This window comes from Vombatus ursinus, unplaced genomic scaffold, assembly GCF_900497805.2.
Source record: "Vombatus ursinus unplaced genomic scaffold, bare-nosed wombat genome assembly UNPS02014816.1, whole genome shotgun sequence".
Classification (NCBI taxonomy): domain Eukaryota; kingdom Metazoa; phylum Chordata; class Mammalia; order Diprotodontia; family Vombatidae; genus Vombatus; species Vombatus ursinus.
This window is the reverse complement of record NW_020954594.1, coordinates 443,421-467,722: the sequence shown is the minus strand read 5'-3', so window position 1 is coordinate 467,722 and position 24,302 is coordinate 443,421. Positions and strand designations below refer to the sequence as shown.

At 38.2% G+C, this 24,302-nt stretch overlaps 2 protein-coding genes across 3 annotated transcripts in view; one reads left to right on the top strand and one right to left on the bottom strand.

Moving 5' to 3' along the window:
* LOC114023076 (olfactory receptor 8D4) overlaps positions 1-24,302 on the top strand; it is a 103,603-nt gene that overhangs the window by 50,363 nt on the left and 28,938 nt on the right. The gene's annotated exons all lie outside the window — the stretch shown is intronic.
* TMEM225 (transmembrane protein 225) lies at positions 18,972-21,574 on the bottom strand. Its single transcript, XM_027835527.1, is given in 4 exon segments — positions 18,972-19,201; positions 20,219-20,356; positions 20,619-20,762; positions 21,406-21,574. Coding segments are annotated over 4 exon segments (681 nt in total).

Sequence of the window (24,302 nt, the reverse complement as noted above, 5' to 3'; positions counted from 1 at the left end):
TAGTGCCTAAGATTCTTTCTGGCTTTAAATCTATGATTCTATAATGCCTCAGTTGGATGCTTTCCAGAATATTAATGTCCTTCCTGAAATATGACTAGCCTGAAGGAGAAGGATACATTCTAGGAGGTGGGAAGTTAGTCAGTGGATAGACAGCATGGATGATGTTGGCAGTGATGAGGAAGGGAGAGAAATGATGGAGTTAGGAGAAGATAGGATCATAGAGATTGAGAGAATCAGGAGAAGCTGCAGAGAAAGAGGAAAAGATAATCAAAATCACTGGGTAAGAGTGGTTTCTGAAATTATTCTGCTCGCTATTTCTCATACCACAATAACATTCCATTACAATTATATACCACAACTTGTTCAGCCATCCCCCAATTGATGGATGTCCCCTCAATTTCCAATTTTTGGCCACCACAAAAAGGGCTACTAGAAGTATTTTTGTACAAATAGGGCCTTTTTTGGATCCTAGGCAAGTGTTTTCGGCACCAAGGGATACTCTCTCTCTACCATGTTTGTGGTTTTTCTCTCACTCACCTGGGTCTGTATCCTTTAAGATCTCTTTCACCTTAGCTCATTATAGATACTGGACCCATTGTTCTTCCTTTTCCTCCAGCTTGGAAATAACACCAGAAAGGGAAATTGCAAACTCTTGTGGAACATAAATCCCCATCACCTCACTAAAAGTTCCATGTTCTTTTTTTTTTTTTTTGGCTAGGCAATGGGTTTAAGTGACTTGCCCAGGGTCACACAGCTAGTAAGTGTTATGTGTCTGAGGCCAGATTTGGACTCAGGTCCTCCTGAATCCAGGACCAGTGCTGTATCCACTGTGCCACCTAGCTGCTCCCACCCATGTTCTTACTATACCATACTGCTGAACATTCTCAATCTCTAGGACCTAGACGTGAAATTGATATAGTTAGTATCCATCATTTCTATGGTAAAATAGCCAGTAAAAACAAATACCTTGAAAAGGCAAAAATTTGAAGAACATGAAATTTGCCTTTGCATCCTTGCCCTTTTCCCCCACAATTCTTCATCCTTCTAAGCATTTTCCTGCCTCCACTCTGAATTAGGGGCTTTGTCCTCCTTCATGTAATGTCATACTCCTCTTCCCTTTCCCAATTAAAACCTGATCTGAGGAGCCGAGAAAACAATATACACAATGACTACAATAATGCAGATGGAAAAGACAACAATCACAAAACAAATGAAAGTGAATGTTGCAACTAGATTTTAGAGATATGCGTGTAATTATATGTTGAACTGGAAATTCATATATTTTCCTATTAAAATGGAAAGAAAGTAAAAATTTACTATACTTAGAGACTAGAATTTAGCAGATATGCTTTTTGCATATGCTGTTAATATAGAATATTTTAATATGACTCACACTATAATATAGCATACACAACAAAATATACTTATATCACTTGGATTCTGTAGAATTTACCTTGTTCTTTCAAGAAGTGTTTGTTAAGTTTGTACGATGTGCAAAGTGCTATGCTAGGTCCTAGGAGGGAAACAAATGACATAGGCTGTTTATCACTATGAATCTCGTATATTCAGGCATGATAAATACCTTTAGCTTTCAGGATCTCATAGACGCAACCACTGTAATTTGAATTCATTTTGTTGCTATCACCTTGCATTTCTACATCAATTTTCCAACTGCCTGATAGTATCCCTGTCATGTAATATTTTTTTCCTGCATACCTAAATTTTGTTGCTGGAAGAAACCAGTAGTAGAGTGACCTAGGTAAGTGACTTGCCCAAGGCCACAGACTAAATTGGGCATAGCTGGATTAGCAGACAGGCTTTTTGGCTTCCATTCTAGGACTTTATCCAAGAAGACTGGTAAATTCTCAACCCACAAGTTGAATACATACAAGATTACTCCAACACTTCTCCTTGTTCAAGTGGCTAAAACTCAGTACTCAATATTTCATTTGAATTGTAGAGAAAATTCTGGTCATTCTCAATTCTCCATGCACTTGTAGTAACTTGAATTTAGGAATTTCTGTTCTCTTTAGGAGGTTGAATATAATACCTTTCTTTCATCAAAATGTTTCTACTTGAATTGACTGAGCTATTTCAAATTCCTTTTACCTTAGAGTTTTAGTTAAGAATGCTCTTGGGAAGGTAGGATAAAATAGACTGTTAATTATTTAAATCAATTAATATTAGTCCTGAACTACCCAATCACAATTAGAAAGTTTCATGGAAGATGTCAAATAGAACTTCTCAGCACTCTTGGGAGAGTTTCACCTATGTTTTAAATTCATTCATTTAAAGTAGAGTTTGGAGACTGATTTATGTTATGGACAAACTTGAACCTTTGAAATCTTTTTTCTGTCCCCAAATGATGGCTATCGTAGTAATTACACAGTAGTGATAACCTCATTCTACCATTCCTGGTCTACAAACAATAATGAACTCTCCAGAACTGTAAAACAAATAAAACTTTTCTTCCTCAACTCTCAAAATATTTGTGAGTAGAGAAAAAGAAGGGGAAAAGAGACAATTTCTATTCCTACATAAATTCAAGTAGTACTTCTCTCAATATTTTTAGAGCATCTCAAACTCTACTCCACAACCTAAAGAAATGGGCTGATGGGCTCTGTTTTAATTTCCCTCCCAAAGCTGTGGTTGGTTTCACAGTTTTGTTGTGTCTGACCTTCAGTAATAGATTTCTTAATACCTTCAGTCAAACATTATATTCTCTGCCTTGTAGCAACCTACATAGAGCCTCAGTGAGCCTGATTCCAGAAATGCATGATGGAGGGATTCTTTCTGCAGTTCAGAGCAGACATAGATATACTGACTCTTTCCTTTCCACTTTCTATCTTTTAATTGACTGGTGAGCTGGCTTAGAGTGTGTATATGAAAGGCATGAACAGATGAAATCTCTTTTTTCTCCCCTGGGGGCTTTCAAGTGAGAAGGCAGAAGAAATGCTGTTATACCTGGGGTGGAAGGAAGAGGTGGTAGCAGTGGAAATAACAGGTGCTTCTGAGGCTGCCTTATCTTTTCATCTGGAGTGCTATGTGGTTGTGAATGCATAGTTTTCATCTGTCCTTGTCATATTTATTCTTTTCCTGATTTTATTAGATGAGTATTATAGAGACAATGAATAAGATTAAGACCTAGTGAGCTTTGAAAGGTTAGGAAAGCACCATAGGTTCAGCAGCTGGAGCCCATAGCAAAATCTGCTACTGGCTCTAGCAGCTGTGTGCAGTAAGGAGCCAGCCCTGAGGTGTGATGTGTTTGACTCAGGCCAAAAGGGTATAGACCTAGAAATGGAGACACTATGTTTTCTTTTCTGTGAGTCTTGCCCAGGGTCAGACAGCTATGAAGTGTCAAGCGTCTGAGACCAGATTTGAACCCAGGTTCTCCTGACTTCAAGGCCAGAGCGCTATCTACTGCACCACCTAGCTGCCCCAACACTATGTTTTCTAATCAAGGTAGTGACTTCTGTCAGTCATGCCGTACCAAGAATTGACCTTGCTGGGGGATTACTTTGTAGCAATCAATTTAAGTTTGAGCCCACTGTCCAATGGACCAAGGACAGAATCTGGTTCTAGGTAGGGGGGGAGGAAGGAATATATTGATATGTTTGTTTTTGCTATATTTTTTTCCTGCAAATATCCCTTTGTAAAAGCTAGGTTGTGTTAACTGGTTAATTAATATTGAGGAGCTATCAATTGTTTAGATGAAGTTGGAGGAACACACTAGATTGGGGCCTGAGAACAATGGCATTAGAGAAACTTCATCATGACCTGCTAGTCTGAGTGTATATTGAAATGGTTGCTCAAGAGCCTATAACAGGATACAAGATAAATCTATAAAATCATCAGTAGTTCTATATATCAATTAAAAAATAGGAAGTAATGAGAGAAAAAGAAATTCCATTCAAAACAACAACAAAATGCATAAAATATCTTGAAGTCAATATATCAAGAAACACTTAAAAGTTACATAAAAATAAATGTGGAATACTCTTTAGAGAAATAAAAAAATATTTTTATTTTGCATAAGAAAATTGGAGGGATAGTTATTGTTCACAGTTTGTGCCAATATAATACAAATGATGGCAGTCCCTACATTTTTGAAAATTCATTTAGTGCTATATAAGAGAAACTACTAAAAAGCTTATTTATAAAACTGGACAAAATAATAACCAAATTCATTTAGAGGAACAAAAGTTTTAGAATCTCAAAGGAAGTAATTTTTTAAAAGTGAGAATGAAGGGACCATAGAATTACCGTATCTCAAACTGTATTACAAAACAACAATCATCAAAACTGACACTGATTATAAAATTGAAACATAGCTTAGTAAAAAAGAAAAGATGAGCCAGAATCAGAAAGAACTGAACTCAGCAGCCGAGTGATAAACCCAAGAACACAAACTACCTGGGATTTTATTGGTATAGGGAGCTAAACTTTCTCTACTGAGGTAGAGAATCACCTTCTCTGTAACTTGTAGTCTTAGTGAGTTGTCTAGGAGCACTGAGGTTAATCTTTTCCAGAGTCATACAGATGGATTGGGTCAGAGACTGGAAAACAGTATCTACAAGGTGGGTTTGGCATTCCCCAGAAGGAAAGCCCTGTGAATAAGACATGACTCCTGTTTCTTAGAGACTTCTGGAAGTGAAGAAGGAAAAAGATAAGAGTTAGATTTTGAATGGGGAATGAGAGGCCTGTGGAATCATAGCTGTGTGGGAAGAATCCAGTACTCCAACGAGGACCTTGATTCTCAATGCCTGATATTGCTATGTATGAGTAGACTTGACTGAGAGCATTGTCTTCTTGTTTGAGTTGAAATTTCATCTTGCTTCTAGGTAGCAGATCTCCTTGACTCATCTATTGTAGCACGTAAACGAATCTGTGTGGTTTTCCTGATGACTTTTACAGTTTGCTTTGACATGTTTACACACTTCATCCATGACAGTTTTTCATTTGATCAGCTTTTGGTGGGAGGAGAGCTAACTGGCCACAATTAATCTGCTATCCTCCAGGTTTGGGGCTGTTTTTTTCCTGGAGCAACCAAGGAAATTAGCTTTTATCCTGAAACCCTAATAACTTCCCTCCCCCAATATTCCTAGACTGTAAATATCTGTTGTGTAATAGATGCAATTCTAGCCCAATACCTCTCTTAAATATAGGAGATCAAAGGAGTGATCTCCCAGGCATGGCCATCATTCTACTATCCATGAAGATGGAAATCCAGTCTGCCCTATACATATACATGTATAGTTGAGGCATTCCAGATCTATCTAAAACTCTGTGTTACATGGTCCCATTTGTGTTACATGTGAGGGCTTGTCCAGGATTAATTATGCTCTATTTCTTTGTTGCTTCTTTTGCAATACATTTTCTTAATTTTTTTTTAAGCATTGAGATTTTAGTGGTGATTCTGAAGTTGCACTGGCCTCTGACCCAGGCTTTCTTATTGTCTTTTTCTGAAAGCTAGTGCCTCAGTCTGAGTCTCGGCCCTAGCAGCAGGCTCTTAAGAGGTTTTTACTGTTCTGGGCACCTTTAATGTTTCTGACCTTGCATTTTAAATTTGAATGCTTCCTGCTTCAGGTTTTCCATTTATGAATGACAGAAATTTTTTTAATGGGTAATTTTTGGAGGTCTGACTCCTACTCACTTTCCCAGCAGGAATGTTTTTCATCCTAGTCTTTAAAATCAACTTTGGAAACCATTTCTTTGTTGTGGGCTGGTGTTTACAATAGTTTTGCTTTTTTTCTTTTTTAGTGGCTCTGTTATTAAATGCAATTTTCTTCCTTTTCAGCTTTTTTTTATTTTGGTAGTTTGGGCTGAGATAAACTTTTGTTACTTTGACACCTAGGAATATTTCAGGGAAGCCATGTTTATTCTTAATATTTTTTTGGTGGTGGAAAGAACTTATGTGGACTAGTTTGGCTTCATATCGTACTTGATGCTACCATGAAAATGTTTTGCAATATGTTTATTGCTGAAATTTGCCATGTGTTTATAAGCAAATTTTGAATCACTGCTGTATTCATAAGCATTTGCTAGATGTTGCTCCATTAAAAATTTGTTACTGTTTCATGATGAAATAATCAGATTGATTTTGTGTCTTTTCTAAAAATCAACCTTACTTACAGTTAATTGATTTTGTCCTGTAACAGTTTGAGTCTTAAGATTCTTTTTCTCTTAGTTCAGACATTTGGCTGTCCTGTAATAAGTTAAGTTTTGAAATCCAGTTCTTCTGCTCAGCGTTCTAGTCTTGCTTCAAGGAAATCTGTTATCCTTGAGGGATGCAGGTAGACACCAGGGAGTTTGGTCAAGTATATTTACACCACCAAGTTATCTTTCGAGGATATCCAGTTTGTTATCCAAAGGAGTCTAGTCCATTCCCTCTAACCTTGAAGGTAGACTCAAACAATGAACATTTCTTAGTCACAGGAGGGAAAGAAAGGATTGTTGCTAATCCCTTACTCCCAATTTCCAACCAATCATATTGAACCCTCATGCTTCAGCTCTGTAGCCAATCATACTGATTTTGCCAGTCATCATTCTGAGCTCTTTTACCCAGGCATGTTGTTCTTACGCCCATAATGTTGTCTACTCTATAACCAATTACATTGTCTTCCCTACCTACCAAACTGTGTATTCCTAGAAACTATGTTAAGGTTGATGAGCCCTGCTTCGGGGTCTTTGGTCATTGAGAGAGGCCATTGACCCAATTTATTGGTTATTGCTAGCTTAACTAATGCATTGATCATACTTAGACCATTGTCTCTCAGTTTACCTTAATTTTCAAATATAGCAATTTGCAACCCTTGAAGGGAGAACAGTCTCTGAAATAGCCCTCCAGGGAAAAAAAAACCCTAAGAACCCATCAGTAGAATTTGCCACCTAAGACTTTTTCCATGAAAGACTATAACTAGGGACTCTTCTGAACTTAAGAGACACCCACCTTGGGGAAAAGTTACAATTTTATCTGTCTATATTTGTCTTAAGGTTGATTTAATTATTTCCTTTTGGTTTGATATTTGTTTATGCTTAGTATATTAATTGCAAAGAATTTTGTTTGTGGTAATATTGTACATCTTTATTATGAAATTAACATTTTGGGGTATTAGTGATGTCACACATAAACAATCTTTTAAAAATATGAGAGTTGAGAAACCTAAATTGTATTGTTACATATCTCTTGCTGGAAAGTTATAGAGGTCTCCCAATATCAGGAGTAGGTCCAGACTTTAAGAATAAGCTCATTTTAAAGATACTGTACTGAAATATGAAAGGCTTAGAAAAGCCTACAAGGAAGGTCACTAATATGTGACATATTACAGAAGACACTCAGGAAATTTTTCTAGTACTACTCAAGAATTTTGGTTGTGGAGAAGTACCTGAGGAGGTGATAGTAGGACATTATTCCTTGGGACATTATAATTGTTCTCCTCTGAGGAGGATGAATTGCTTAAAAAGGTAGGTGTTTTATTAAGGCCTTAGTAAAGGCTTTCCTATAGAAAGATTAAAAGACAATCAAATCTAGAAAGGACGCTTCTTTTGTAAATACGGTTGAGGCCTTACCCATGATGGTAGACAGATACCATAGACCCAAAATTTGCGATGGATAGAGCATAGGACTTTGAATCAGCAAGACCTGCATTACAATCCTCCCTCGGACACTTACTAACTGTGTGATGCTGGACAAGGCACTTAACTTACCTGTTTCGGTTTCCTCATCTATAAAATGGGAAAATAATAGCACCTAACTCACAGAGTTGTTGTGAGGATCAAATGAGTTAACATACATAAAAACTTTGCAAATCTTAAAGTGCTATATAAATGCTGTTATTATTAATAACTAATAATTCTCTTGACAAGAATCTTTTCCCACAAGAGAACAGCGTTGGGAAGCTTAGATTTGGTTAGGTAACAGTGAACCTAAAACACCTACAGAGTCACAGAAAGTGATGAGAGTGACTGAAAGCGTAAGAAGAATATCTTTGTGGCAATGAATAACCTCTTTGTTACACAGCTAGATGTCAACTGATCCACTAAATTACGAATGTTAGTCAAGATATTTAAGGGGGAGTTGAATCAATAGAAGTCTATGCTAATTTTGCATCTAATACTGTGCAGTTAAAGGTGAAAAGTCTTCTGAGTTCCTCTTCAGGCTGGAACAAGACCTGATGGTGTTGATGCAGACAGGTGAGGTACTGAGAGGTAATCAGTTAAAATTAGACTATAGTGATTAAGAAAAGGCTTGCTACATGACACATGCATCCCGTGTTATCACCTGCAGGCAGGCATAGGAGCTGTTACTGATAAAGCCAAAAGTGAGAAAAAGTAGTCCTAAACTTAGGGGAGAGGGACAGTCACTCTCAGTTGATTTGATACCCTCTTCTTGAGTTTGGCTCTCTCAGATAAGAGAGGGAACTGTGGATAAAAATATTCTTGGAGAAGTGGGGGGGGCACTGGAAGACTAAAAAGCATGAATGTCTGACATAAGAAAACCTTTATCAGGTCATCATGAGAGTAATAGACCCCCTTTTGGTTCTATATGGATTAGATGACCTTATTTATGTTGAGTATACTGGCAAAGAGAATGCAGCCAAGGTTATGCAGGAGTTGAAATCTTCTGATCTAGCTTTGGAAACTAGAGGTTGGATTCTACTTGTACCCATAGGATTTTGTGCAGAGGTGATGATAAAGACTGAGAATGTGGACTAACAATCTTGTGGATAGTCAAGTTGCTATCATTTTCAAATCTTTTTATGATAGATACTAAAGAAAAACATCTGTAAAACCTATAATAGCATTTGGACTTGGTGTAATGAAAGATAAAGACTACCCATACCTAAGATATATCAAGATAAACTTGAGATTTATCAAGGAAATTATTGGTGTTGACAGGAAAGTAGAGAATTGTGGCTACATATGTCTAGATCCTTCAGTACTCATTAGAGTGTTAGCAGTAATTGTTATTAATTCTAGTCTTTCCAAGATTCTAGCAGAATACTGCAAGCAACAAGTTGGGATTCAGTACCTGTATGTTTTGACCATTCATGCCAAATGTGCTTAGGCTTTCAAGAAGATAGAGACAAGAGGTGCCAGTGAACATCACAGGATCACTGATTTTGGATTAGAACGTGTGGTATTTGATATTTTGGTGATTCTCCAGGACCAGAAGTATGGAAGGATTGGTTGAAGTAGAAGCCTAGGAAGAGGACAGGTATGCTCTCACTGCATGAATGGGATGTGGGATGCAACCCACAGAATCCAGCTCACTGATTCCTAACTACTTAGAGAAAGATATAAGATGATTCCTTTATGGTAGAACAACTCAGTAAATATCTTAAAGAAATATAATTAATGACATCATAGTGTTGAGGTTTAGGGGTGCTGGGACCCTGAGATAGTGACACACAGCTCCTGTCTGAATGAATTTGACCCAAGCCTTCTTTCAGCCAAAGACAAGGTTTATTAGAACACTGATTGGGGTGAATGAGATTCCTAGTGAGTCTGCGCAATTGGCCAGATTTTAAGAATCTGAGCACCTTAATGGAGGCCAAAATGGATCTTATATATAGAAAGGCTGTGGGAGGGATCTTAGGAGTGGCCAAATAGTCTGAGGTGACTCTGAGGAGGGGTCTTGGGAGGATCTGGGTGGGAGTGGCCAGTAAGATGAGGTAACTGTGAGGTAATAGAATGACTGGGACCTGGACCATGTGGCCAATGGAGAATGGAGTTTAGGTATGGAGAATGAAGTCTAGATAGGATTAAGGGTGGGAAGTGGCCAGGGTGATCAGGAGGTAATAGAATTGGGAGATTGGGTTTAGGCCACAATGTAAGTAGCCACAAAGAAAGGCCAGTTGAGAGGATTACTGGGATGATGTCTCAGGTGAACACCAGAGACTTCACCATGTGGGACAAAAAGAAAACTCAAGGAGAGTTGGCAGGGGGGTGGGGTGGGAGGGGGGTTTGGGGGTGGTGGTTTCCCAGGGCCCATACCCTGTAAGTAGAACCTAGTAGGTCTTACCCATAGTGATGGTACCAAAGAATGCAAAAATACAAATGTGTAGACTACTAGACTTCTAACAAAGGAGCTAATGTGGACCAATACACTATAACTTGGATGGTGTTAGTCAGTCAGTGTATGGATAACTTGTGTATGGATAACATCAGATTCCTATGGTGGAGGAAGACAAAGAGAAGACTGCTGTCATCTGCTCAGGTAGATTTTTAACCATGTGAGCATATGCCTCAAGGAATCTCAGGAGTATCTGCTACTTTCCAATGACTGATGGACAATGTAATTGGCAATATGAATCACCTGGAATATCAGTGTACTATGATGATGTAATTGTATTTGGCAAGACATTATATGAACATGAAGAGAGACTGATAAAACTGTTGGATTGGTTAAAGGAAGCTAGTCTGAAGCTGCAAATGGACGAACACAGATTTGTAGAACTGCTATACTGTAGGTCATGTGTATCCTGAAAAAGTGTTAATGCTGGTCCAGAGAAGATAGAAGCACGTATGAATTGACCACCCTCATGGAATCTGAAGAACTTCTCTGGAATTTCATGTTTATTATCAAAAATTTATTAAGAAAGATGCTGCTATTGCTAAATCATTGAATGAACTCTCTCATGAACATATCATTGAAGAGACAGAGGCAGAAAGGCAGGAAAGAAAAAATTGTCTTAAAACCTACAAAGCCTTTTAGAGATTCATGGACAGAAAAATGTGAAAAAAAATCTTCAAAGACTTAATAATTGCTACCTATGCCCTGATGTTGGCTTATGCAGACTGAAGAAAGCCTTTTGTTTTGCACATAGATGCCATTTTGGAAGGTTTGGGAGCTTTCCTCTAACGAGAAAGTGATGGTCGTTGGAAGTCAGTTGCATTTATAGCAGAAGCTTGACTGAAAGTGATATTCCTTGCCCCTTCCACAATTTTAAAATCTGGGCTTTGAGATGGGCTGCCACTGAAAAACTCAAAGATTGTAATTCTAGGAATGACAACAATTGGTTGGCATATTTTGATCAGTGCCAAGTTGGAAGCTACTTGCCAGAGATGGGTAGCAGCACTGGCCAACTATGATTTCAGCATACATTCTAGGTCTGGGAAGACTAATGAGGATGCAGATGTCTTGTCCAAAATGCCATCTGATACTGGAGCTGTAGTGATACCAGGAGAAATTGTGAAACCTTTGCATGATATCGAAGGAGCTAGACTATAATCAAGTGGAATTAAAGTTGAGTTTGAGACTTCCACACAACAACATACAAATCACATATATAAATATTGTTTTATTGAACCAATCTTCCTTGACTGGCAACAAGAAAAGATGACTGATGAAGGACTAATAAATACATGATATACGTCAAAAAGCAAGGAAGTGATCCTAAAAATTCTAGGTTCTAGTCAGCAGAGGCACCTTATTGCTGAGACAGTGGAAGAAGCTGGGCCTATGCAATGTACTATTGCATTGGATTATAATTGATGGAACCAGGAAGCAGATGGTACAACTCAGAGTTTATGTCCCAAAAGTCATCAATGCCTTATATGATGACTTTAGACATATGGATCAAGAAAGGACTTACAGAAGATAAACTGATTTTATTGGTCCAAGTGGCTTCAAATGTTACAAAGTATGCAACTTGTGACATATGTATATATAGAAAAGCACTACCAACCTATGCATTAGAATGTGAATGTCAGTAAGCCTTTGGTACTTGTCTGTATTACCTTTCTCTCTCTGAAAAGAGATCATAAAAATTTGTTATATCTCAGTGGTAACTGACCATTTTATCAGGTATGCATAAGTCTACCCAACCAGAAGCCAGGAATTATCAACTGCTCCCAAAGTGTTGTGGGAAAATTACTCTTCAGTTTTAGATTCCTGGTTGGGATATATTCTGACCAAGGTGGAGATTTTGAGAGCAAGCTACAAAAGGAAATGTTGGCCTTGGCAGGCATCAAAAAGTCAAGAACTACTCTTTATTTATTCACAAGGAGACCCATTCAACTGCTCACTGTTGAACATGTGGATATTCTAAGACCAAACCAAAAAACTCAGTGTATTTAATGTCAATTTAAGTACATGCCTATAATTTCACCAGGAATAATGCTACAAGCTTTACTCTATCCTTGCACAGGTGTGAGAATTGCACTTACATATTGAATTGCATTTGAAAATCTCAGATGAAAAGGTAATGCAACTACTTATACTCAGTGTCTTTTTCAGTTGAGGGAAAAGCTGAAAAAGTTTACTCAGCCATAGCTTCAGCTCAGAAGAGCTGTGGTAGGAAAAAAAAAGATGTTATGATGCTAGAGTACATTATCAAGATCTTCAATAAAGAGATGGAGTCTTCTAGAGAAACATTGGCATTCAAAGGACTCACAAGTTGTTATATCACTAGTGGAAAGCTGACACATACAAAGCTTTTGAGAGACTGAGCAACTTTTCGCTTTGTAAAACAACTTCAGAGAATGGTGGTGGCCCTATATCAAGATTATTGATATCAACTACATATCACTCAGGAGAACTAATTGAGTTTTGCAATGAATAGATGGAGAGCAATGATGGACACTGAGCAAATACTGAGCCAAAGAGATCTTCAACTCATTGTACAAATCCAGAGCCACTTGCTGTAGAAATTTTAGCAATTACTTCATCGTCTATATTAGCATATAGACAATTAGCATATTGTCTATTTTAGCATAACATGGTTTCCTGGATTATCTGTTTTAATTAGGTCTATTTTTGCTTTTGCTTTGTCTGAGATCATTATTGCTACCTCTGCCTTTTTTATTTCAGTTGAAGCATAGTAGGTTCTACATCAGCCCTTTATTTTAACTTATATGTCTTTCTGTTTCAAGTGTGTCTCTTGTAAACAACATACTGTTGGATTTTGGTTTCTAATCCATTCTGATATCTGTTTCTGTTTCACAGATAAAGATCATCCCATTCACATTCACAGTTACAATTACTGTGTATTTCCCTCCATCCCATTTTATTCTGTTTCTTTCTCTTTCTCTTTTTATCTTGTTCCTCAAAAGTCTATTTTGCTTCTAAACCACTGTCTCCCTCAATACACCCTCCCTTTATTATAGCCTTCCCTTGTTTCTCTTATCCCCTTCCCCTCCTATTTCCCTATTGGGTAAGTTACATTTCTATACACAACTGAGTGTGTATATAAAGTCATCCCTCAACATTTGTGGGTTTCACATTTCTGGATGTGGTTGTTCATAGATTGGCCATTGATAATTAAATGAGAACTTCTGGAGATTTACAGCATACTGTAGAAAATTAAAGACAATGTGCTTACATAAAGAAAACTAAAAAATAATTTAGTAAGTCATAAAGGCATAAATAATGTATATTATTAATAGATTTTATAATTTATTATAAGTATACATACAAAAATTATTACAAACAGTTAAATTTTGTTAGAAGTTTCAGCATGCTAAAAACTATGGGATATACATTCTCTATGGGAATTCCTCCCCTTTGTCTCTCTACCATTCAAACTCAGTCATGTGATTTTCTCCCACAGTGATCATTATATCTTGCACTTTTTGTAGAAGGAAACACATGAAGCAGTTGTTGCAGGTACATTGGTGTCTGTGAAGACTTTGCATAATGTGCAAGATACCAATCTCTGTCATGGAGAAATTGTGACTTTTTATGGGTGTAATGTGCTGTTTTACTTGGTTTTTTTTTGTGTGTTAAATTAATATGATCAGATATTAAAAATAAAGGTTTGGCATGGGGCCTAGAATTATTCCAAGTTTTTCACATTCACAGGAATCCTGCTCCCCTATTCCCTATGAATGTCAAAGGATAGCTATATATTCTTCCTTCTTTGAACCAAATATGATGAGAGTGATGTTTAAGCATTGCCCATGATTCTCCCTACATTTCCCCCCTATTGTAAAGCTCTTACTTGTGCACCTCTTTTATATGAGAAAATGTCCCCATTCTACTTCTCCCTTCCCCCTTCTCTCAATGCATCCTCTTTCTCACCCTTTCATCTTTTTGAGATCCTTCCAACATAATCAACTCACATTTATGTACTCTGTCTATGTAAATGCTTTTTAACTGTCCTAATAATGATAAAGTTCTTAGGAGTTACATGTATCATCTTCCCATATAGGAATGAATAAAGTTAAAGTTTATTAAGTCCCATATGATTACTCTTTCATGTTTACATTTTTCTGCTTCTCTTGAATCTTGTGTTTGAATGTTAAATTTTCTATTCAGCTCTGGTCTTTTCATCAGAAATGCTTTAAAGTCTTCTATTTCATTAAATATCCAATTTTCCCTTTGAAGAATTACACTCAGTTTTTCTGAGAGTTATTCTTGGTTGGTTGTAATCTTAGTTCCTTTGCCTTCTGGAATATCATATTCCCAGAGTTCTGCTCCTTTAATGTGAATGCCACTAAATCTTGTGTAATCTTGACTATGGCTCCGTGATATTTGAGTTATTTCTCTCTCCCTCCACCCCAAATTAGCCATGTTGTGAAAGAAGAATCAGAACAAAAGGGAAAAATCATGAGAAAGAAAAAAAAGAAAACAACAAAAAAGAGAAAATGGCATGCTTCAATCTGCATTTAGATGGGAAAGACTTACATGAACTGTTGCTGAGTAAAGTGAGCAAAACCAGGAAAACTTTGTACACTGTAATAGCAACATTGTGCCATGTCCAACTTTGAAAGATTTANAATGGCATGCTTCAATCTGCATTTAGATGGGAAAGACTTACATGAACTGTTGCTGAGTAAAATGAGCAAAACCAGGAAAACTTTGTACACTGTAGTAGCAACATTGTGCCATGTCCAACTTTGAAAGATTTGACTTTTCTCTGCAATACAATGATCTCAGACAATTCCAAAAGACTCTTGATGGAAAATACTATCCACATCATGAGAAAGAACTACGGAGTCTGAATGCTGATAGAAGAAAATATATAGTTTTGGAATTAATTGTTCTTTAATTGTTAGAATTCACTTGTAAATCCATCTGGTTCTGGGCATCTTTTTCTTAGGGAACTCATTTTTGTCTTATTCAATTTATTTTTCTAAGGTAGATTTTTTTTTCAAAGTATTCTATTTCCTCTTTTGTTAATCTGGGCAATTTGTATTTTTGTAAATATTCATCCAGCAAGGTGGCACAGTGGATAGAGCGCTGGGCCTGGAGTCAGGAGGACCCGAATTCAAATCTGACCCTGGTCACTTAACTAGCTATGTAACCGTGGACAAGTCACTTATCCCTGTTTGCCACAGTTTCCTCGTCAGGAAAATGAGTTGGAGAAGGAAATGGCAAACCACTGTAGTATCTTTCATAAGAAAACCCCAAATGGGGTCATGAAGAGTCAGAAGCGACTAATCAACTAAACAACAAAACTACAAAAATATTCATCCATTTCATTTAGATTGTCAGTTTTATTGGCATAAAATTGGGCAAAATAGCTCTTAATAATTACTTTAATTTCATCTTCATTGGTGGTACATTCATCCTTTTCATTTTTGATACTGGTAATTCAGTTTTCTTCTTTTTAAAAAATCAAATTAACTAATGGTTTATTTTATTGGTTAACTTCATAATTTTTTAGCTGAAAATTTTTTTAATAACTTTTGTAGGCAGTTTCAGTGGACTTTTTCACTTTTACTTCTTCTCTCCCTCCAAAGATTACACAGTCTAAGTCAACAGTAGCTTCTTCCAAGTTCATTTTCAGAATAATTATTAATACCTAAACTGAGTTTGATATCTACCTTGAGATAGTAACTGTCATATATGATCAATATGTCATTCTTTGGTTAGTTATGAGAATCTCTGGATCATTGACTCTTCCCAAATAATATCTACATGCATCTTTGATCTCTGAAATTCATTAATGTGTCCTCAAAAGACTAGTCATGAATTTAGAAAAGTCTATTCCTAAATTCCATCCTGCTGACCTTAGCTAATTAGCACTTCTAAACCTTCATGGCTGATTGAAAAGCAACACAACTGATAAGATGTGACAGTAGAAGTGGAGACTTTTCTCTTACATAAACAGGAAGAATCTGGTCTCATATCACATTGCTGGTGAAAATCTGTCCTCTGATACTCATGCAGCAGGTGTATTGGTGGCTAGGAGAGAACCAGGAGCTCCACTGCTACAGAAGAGTATTCTTTTCACCTAGATACATCGGAGGGTGCCCTTGACGCCAAAATCCTTGAAGATGCAATCCATGTATTTGTTTTTCATCTGAGATCTGACCTGTGTAATATCTCTTAGTAAAACTCACTGCAATATATGAGTTGTACATTGAGTTTTGCTTTCATATTTTAAAACTACAGAGGAAATGTTTAATATAACTATATGTTTTGAGAGAATTTGCTACCAAATGCTAAAGAATTGACCAAAGAGACTGGTCTTTCACTCCAAATACTGGAATCAGTCCCTAAAATGTAGGGCATAAAATTGGTGTCACCTCAGGCTCCAGGGGAACAAATCTGTCCTATAACCTTGCCCAAGTTCATACCACCTGGACTTATAGGGCTACACAGTACTGACTGAAAGTATAGAGTTTTTTGTCTTGCTAGATAGTAGATCTCCTTGACAACTTATGTCCCATTCATTTATGAAGGACATTTGCAGTCTCCTCCATTAGACTGTAACTTCATTCTCTGTGCCTGGGCAAAGACTGTATGGATTGAATGAGGACTACTCGTATTTAAGGTATAAGTGGTTAAATTGGAGCTCCCTAAAGAAGTTGTTGGTGTCAGAAAGTGAACACAATAGCCCTAGTTTTCCCAGATCCATCAAGTGTTTCTGGAGTGTCATTGTCCACCAGGACCAATTTTGTCACATTTAAAATATTGGCAGAATATTTTAAACTTTGAGCTGAGGCTCAACACCTGAACACCCTGACACTCCATGCTTCTTGGGAACAAGCTGAGAGGCCAATACAGGCCAGTGGTGGCAGAGAGCATCAAACAAGCACTCTGAGGTGCTTCATAAGCATGGTTCTAGAGAAGAATTCCTTTTGTGACTCTACAATGACAGAGTAATAGAAGGGCCATCAAAGGAAAAATTGATGTATTCTCCCTACATGACTGGAGAAGGAAGGTACCCAAGTGAGACACACAATCAAATTCAATGCTTTCCAAATGGTTTGAGCATGTTCATTTGATGGAAGACCCCAGAAATCAACTGGAGCAACTGTTGGTCAATGGTATTATTTGACTGGCTCACAGTAGATGGTATGCAATAGGTTAGGAAGATCTAGATGTGTATGTACTATTGGATTTTAAATATGAGAACTAGGTTGTATCAGTACATCATTCCATGAGTTCAAAATGCTCTGGATTGTCTGTTAGGATGCCAATAATCGTTAGTGTTGGGTCTGGGTCAGGGACTCATGTCAGAGGAAGATAAAGACAGTCTCCATCTGTTCAATAACTGTTACTTTGGGTTGTTATAGCAGAAGCTCAAATAAATTTCTAGGGCTTTTTGGCTTTTAGGGTCTTTTATTACCTGGACTGACCTTTTCAGTAGTAGGTCTTCCTACCTTTTCAGCCCTCTTACACCTTACTCCCTTCTAGATATTCTGTGATCCAGTGATATAGACCTTCATGTTGTTCCTTGAACAAGGCATTCCATCTCCTGACCCTGTGCATTTTCACTGGTTGTATCACTTACTTGGAACTCTGTCCTCTCTAATCTCTACCCCTTAGTTTCTCTTTAATGCCAGATAAAATCCCACCTTCTGCCAGAAGCCTTTCTAGGTCCTCTTTACTGTCTTCCCTTTGAAATTATCTCTAATTTATCCTGTCTATATATTGTTTGTACAGGGTTATTTGTATGTTGTCTCCTTCATTAGATTGTTCTTTGAGAGTATGGATTTTTGCCTTTTTTCACATTCCTGCTGCTTAGAACAGTGACTGACACATAGTAGGCAGTTAACAAATGTTTGTTTTCTTCACTTGATTTATTTAAATATTTTTTACTATTGGGTTTGTGTGTGTAGGTGATGTAATCTAGCAACAGAGATTGGATTGGGTAGAAATTGGGTAGGAATACTGTGAATTACACACTTACTCCCCAAAAGCCATGATGAACCTAAAAGTGGTGAAATCAGTCACCTCTACTTTTTGACCAAATTCTCTTCCTCTAAGAACTAGCTCAGCTGTTACCCTCTCTTCTCTTATCTTGTGATATCTTCTCTTATCTTCTTACCTAAATGATCACTCCTTTTGATCTCTCAGTACAGTCTATTTAGCCTTTCTTATACATTTGTCCATGTTCTAACCGTAGTGTTGTTTTGTTCATTTCTCTTCCCTTTCTGCTATACTGTAAGCTACTTGAGGACAAAGACTATGTTGCTTTTCAGTTTTGTCTTCCTAAGATAAGCACATGCACCAAAAGATCAAGGACTTGTGATTTTGTTGATGTATGAACTCTCTTCTTTACATGGATTCCAACCTCTCTCACCTCTTAGTCACAGAAAATTGCCTGAGGGTGAGAGAGTAAGTGACTTGCCTATGGTCAAGAATTCATATGACAGAGATGGGAAATGAATACAGTTCTTCATAACTCTAGTTCCAGAATTTGATGTCATGCTTCCTTTCATTTATCACCAAATGATGAATAAATGTTTGTTGAATTCATGAGCAAGGCTGTAAGGTTTTTATGGCTTTCAGATTCCTTCTAAAGACAAACTACAGGCCACTGAAATGTGTTGATTTCTTTTAATGAAATTGCAGACATACTGTCTGGAGGAAAATCTCCTTTATCAAGCATAGGGGTATTTGGTACTATCATCTGGCACTCCTATAAATAGTCCTTCAAGTCAGACATATATGATATGCGTGTACTAGTCTACAATAAATGGCACATACTTATAACACCTGACTACACACGTATGAGTCAATAGAGACATAAGCGCATGCATGAAGATACAGACTCCTATAGTTGTCCCCAAATCTATGTGGCCCAGGTCACCTGGCGGGCTTGTGATTTTCTTTGAGGACTCAGACTTGTTTTGCTCAAGTTTTCAATGTGGATTTTGTCAGAAAAATTTCCCTTCATTTCTTTATCATCAGTTTGCATTTGGATACTCTCAGACTGTCTCAATGGAAATTGTGTGGGAGACTCTTCTAGATGGTCTAGGGGCCTCTTGTTGCATTCTCTGTGGCTCAAAAGACAGAGGATCCCTAGGGAAAAAATGGTCAGGGGAGAGGATTGTAGGGAAAAACAGGTAATGATAGCAAAAGCATGGAAACGGGAGTTAGATTCTTTCCTGGTGGCAGGATTGTGTTCTGGGAAGACACAGCGATGAAATAGTTGGAACATGGCTTTAGAGATGGACAGGAACTCAGAGGTCATCTAGTCCAATGCAATAATTTTACAGATTTTATTTTCCTACAGCATGATGAGGCCTAGAGAGGTTAAGGAACTTGGCAAAAATTATAGAACTTAAGTAGTAAGCCTCAGAAGAAAGATTTGAATTTAGGTTCTCTGACTCCATAGTTAAAATTCTTTACCCGAGCACAGTCTGCTTCCCATCCTGGTATCAAAGGTTATACAATGTTGACAGAGCCCATGGTCTTAAATATCCTAAGCCCCTTTGGGTGGTAAATTCTAGGACATCAATAATAGCAGTGAAGAGGAGGAGGAACCCTGGAGAGTGTGACACATTTTAAATTAGCCCGATATATCTAAGGTCAGGTCCATTTTGAAATTGGAAATATCTCTTTTGCATTTAGGATGTTTACTTTCAGAGGAGAGCATCCTAGAAAGAAAGGGCATAAGAGAGAGTGATATACTATACACTCGCATTGTCTCCTCTCTTAGTACTATCTTGATAACTATCCTTGATGCTACCTTTATCCTTTCTATTTTGTTCTCTAAATGCCTTCATTCTTTTCACCTTCAAAGACACTTCTCACAGCCATGTCTTTCTTGTCCATATGTGCCACAAAGGAAGGGGTGTGAAGGGCAATAGAGGAAGAGAAAGGGAAGGATGTTCTTTGGAGCTATTCACCAGGAATTGACATTATCCATAGTCCCAGATTCCAACTCACTCTCTGAGGAAGCTACACCTGGAACTGAATCTAGATGAGTTTCAATAATTTGGAGTGAAAGATACTCCTATGTTCCCCAACTCCCCTCCCCCTAAACCACAGGTAGTTTGGCTCTGATCTCCCTTCAAGGGCACTGGGGAAACTTACCACAGACTAAATATAAGAAGATAATTATATAAGTTGAATGAAAGATCCAGTTGACTTTGATTTCATAGTAGTACATGTTGAAGCTTTTCCTCAGCTCTTGGTAGTACAATATGATTGCTGTGAACAAACAGGTACCTGCTGTCCAGACAAAAAGAGGAAAAAAAATCTCTCCTGGAGGACTTGAACCCCACACTTAAACCTTAACCAAAGAAAAGACTGTCCAGTCAATTCCTAGAATGCTTTTGCTCAAGAATTCATCCAATAACAGATAAATTAACAGACATCCCAGAAACTAAATCTATGTACCAATGATAAAGAGGGATTGATTTAGTCAGGACCAGCAATGTAAACCCAAAACCAGTTTTATTAACAGTCTGGGGCAAGGGAAGCAGGTGGGTACCTGTCAGGAAGCTGGTAAAGGCAAAGATGAGGTAGCAGCTTTTGATTCAAGGAATTATGTAAATGTAGTCCAACCCCAACATAAAGGACAGGATGATGGAAAGAGTGATAGTTATAGCCATCAGGTTCCAGGTTTTCTTCTCATCTGTGGGGAAGCAGAGGTTGAGTTGGGATCATTAGAAAGAATTTTCCAGCTCTATTCCCACCTGGGATCCACATAGCCCTCAGTGGAGATGGGAATAGGGAGAGAAAAAATAGGAAATGGGACAGAAGGAGGAAACAGGGTCAGGGAACTTGAATTGGAATTAAAGAAAAATCCAATGGAAAGCATTCTCTATCCTTGTAATCTTTACTTCGTGGCTTTTCCTTTGCTCTTCCTAGAGTCCATGTCTTGTATAACACCCACCATGCACAAAATTTCTTGACCTACTAGAACACTGATTTGACCTAATATCACTGGCTCTGTTCCAGTCCCCAATCTGCCTCCTTCCATTTGTCCCATTCTAGCCTGACCACTCTACACCCGTGACCCCTTCCAAACATCCAACCATTGAGACTCTCTAGCTTCCACTGAATTGTCTTTTCCAGAAATAACATAAGTCAAGTTTCATAAAAGTCCCACCAATTGGTTGATTGTGAAAGTAAGAAAGGTGCAGACTAAGGAAGCTGTAGACTAAGAAATCTGTACCAAGCCGCAAGAGGCCAGGTAGTGAGAAAGCTGAGCTGCCCAAGGAGGCAAAACCCAAGGCTTGCTTCCCTGCCTCCTCCCTCCATAGCTTATTCCTGACCTGTTAGGTCAACCATGGTGCAATTTGAGTTGATACAAGGTATCCAGGGACTGCTGAAAATTGATTTCTTTGATGATAGCCCTTCCAGCTTAACCCATTCTTTTTGGACTAAACCCAATATCATCAATGCTAGGGCTAAGCAGGAGATGAATAGGATTTCGGACTGCATGGTAGTAAATTGTCATATAGTTTGTATATCACTGGACAGTGGAAAGAAAGGGGAGAGATAGAGCTTTTGTCCTCAGCAAGTTTCTACCTGTCCCAAGCCAAGATCAACCCTGAAACTAGGCAATGTATATTCTTTGATTTTTCTCTAACCTAATGTCTCACACCTAAAAGCTGTCCCTCCCTCTGTGACCTAGCTAATTTTATCATCAGCAGCTGAAGGACAAGTGAAATTTCTGGGTTTTGGGTAGTAGCAGTGGTAGAATCTGGGAATGCTGTTGAAGTTGAGGGACTACTCCCATCCTTGGCCCTGACTGGAGTAGAAATTCCCAACTGCCATGGAACCATCTTCTGATCTGACCCTTGACCCCTGAACCTTATGCAGGGGAAGGAATCTGGAGAGACAGAACAGAGAGAGGGAGACATGGAAATGGAGAGATCATTCATTCAACTACCATTTATTACACGTCTACTATGTCGAAAGGGCTGTACTAGGTCCTTTAATCCAAAGGATTAAAACATTTTTTGATTGTAGAGAACACAAACTGGGAAGGGGACTATGACCTATCCGTAAATAGGATACCATAAATAGGTAGTAACAATGCAATATAAAAAGGAAGACTAAAAACTTACAGAGATATAAGAGTGATGTGATGTTTTATGTGAGATCTGAGAAGGGAAAGATCTTGTATTATTGTGGTGCATATGAGGTGAAGAATGAAGAAAAGTTATCATTAATTCAGCATTTTGCTGGCCTCCAGGCTTTGGGTCAGCTTTGGGAAGAAAGAAGTGGATCCTTAAGCTGATGATTAAGGATATGAGATTTCATTTATATGATCAGCCCATAGTCACCACCAAGGTGGCATAGTGGATAGAGTGTTGCATCTGGAAGACCCGAGCTGGGCAAGGGTGACTTACTTTTTGTGTGTTCCTGGGTAAGTTACTTAACTGCTGTCTGACTCAGTTTTCTCAACTATAAAATGGGATGATAATGCCTTCTAATACTTGGGGTTGTTGTGAGGCTAAAATGAGAGAATTTTTGTGACACACAGATCTTACTTAATAAATGCTTGTTTCCTTCCTTCCAAGGTAATACTTTTTGTTGAAAGACCCCTAGGATTCATGGGCCCCTTTTATGAATTCTTCCTTTTTTGAAGGATTTCTTGATAACCAGGATTTTTTTTTTTTGACTTGACCGATGATTTCATTGGTATAGAGAACTCTCAATGGGGAGACTCCCTCTACTAATTCAAATCAACAGAAGTCTAAAAACATTTCTTGGGGTCACATAGCTTGTATATGTCAAAGACAAGATTTGAAACCAGGTCTTATTGACTTTGAAGCATCTTTCTATCTACTAGACCACATAGTTTTTCTGCTAATCTGTCTTTACCTGGGTGCATATGAGATAGAGATATGGATGGGAGTGTGGGAAGGGAGAACAGGAGACACATGATGTAATTTTTATCAGGTCTGTCACACTTTCTTGGGGATGTTTTCAGGGGGTGGGAGGGTTATTGTTTTTGAAAGTGAGAAATGGGCTTGAAAAAGTGCCGGAAAAGGCTTAGATTCTTATAATCTAGCCATTGCTTAGATTCTTAAAATCTAGCCACTGCTCACTCATGTTCGGACTCCTTAAGAGTCTGCCCAATATGATGATGTTCTAATAAACCTTGTCTTTGGCTGAAAGAAGGCTTGAGTTGAATTCTTTTGGGCAGGACTCATGTGTTGTGATTTTGGGGTCCTAGCACTGCTAAACTGCATGGGGAAACTGCCTAACCCCAAGTTCTTCTCTAGCCAAGACTGGAAGGTATGTAAGCCTCCCCACCCCCTTTCTTGCTCTGTAGTTGGGGTTGCTCTCCAAGCACCAAGGCTTGGAGGTGCTTTTCGGGCAGACAGTTACGAGGTTGTCTCATACTTGGCCTGATGCTCTCAGGCTCTTGGTCTAGTGGGTCAGTTTGAGGCCATGGACCTGGGTACACCTTCCGCAGCATAGAGGACAAGGACAGATGCCCTATTTGGAAGTGTATGCCCAATTCTGTCAGTTCTCTCAGCACTAGAGAATTGGGGAAAACTGCAGTTGCTTACTTACTCCCTTCCCTCTACACCCCTGAATTCTCCTTCATGGAGGTTACAGGGGAAAGTTAGAACAGCTAAAAATATCTTGGCAGATTCTGGAGGTTTTATGATTGATCTTTAAGGTGTTTGGAACTCCTCCTTACAACCCTGGTCACTCTTTTCTCCCACTCCCTTTGCTTGAGTTAAGAGGATGTCTGTTAACCCCTCTCATAGGAGAAGAGATTTCACCCTTTACCCCTCACCTTTGATTTTACCCTTCCCCACCTGGGAAAGGAAGGAGGTGGGCGGGGCAGTAGCTACAGTATGGGCCCCCCTGGCAATGACCTCGGGCCCTAGGACAACCTTAGCCTGGAAGCATCACCCAGGCACATCCTGCTTTAAGGTTTACCTTTAAGCTAGTCTCCAAACTTGGGTAAGCATGCTTTTTTTAAAGTTGTAGTTTTAACTGTTAATGAGATGTTGATTATCTGTGTAAAGTAATTTGGAAAAGAATTTAACAAAATTGAAGTCACCTGATTGGTAGTGGGTTTGTTTCAAGTTTCAAATTGGTGAACTTTTTGTATCAGTTATGTCAAGCAACTTTTCATAATTTGATTACTGCTAAAATAATTTGGCTATTGTTGGTTATTGTTTTAATGCATAAACTGTGTAAG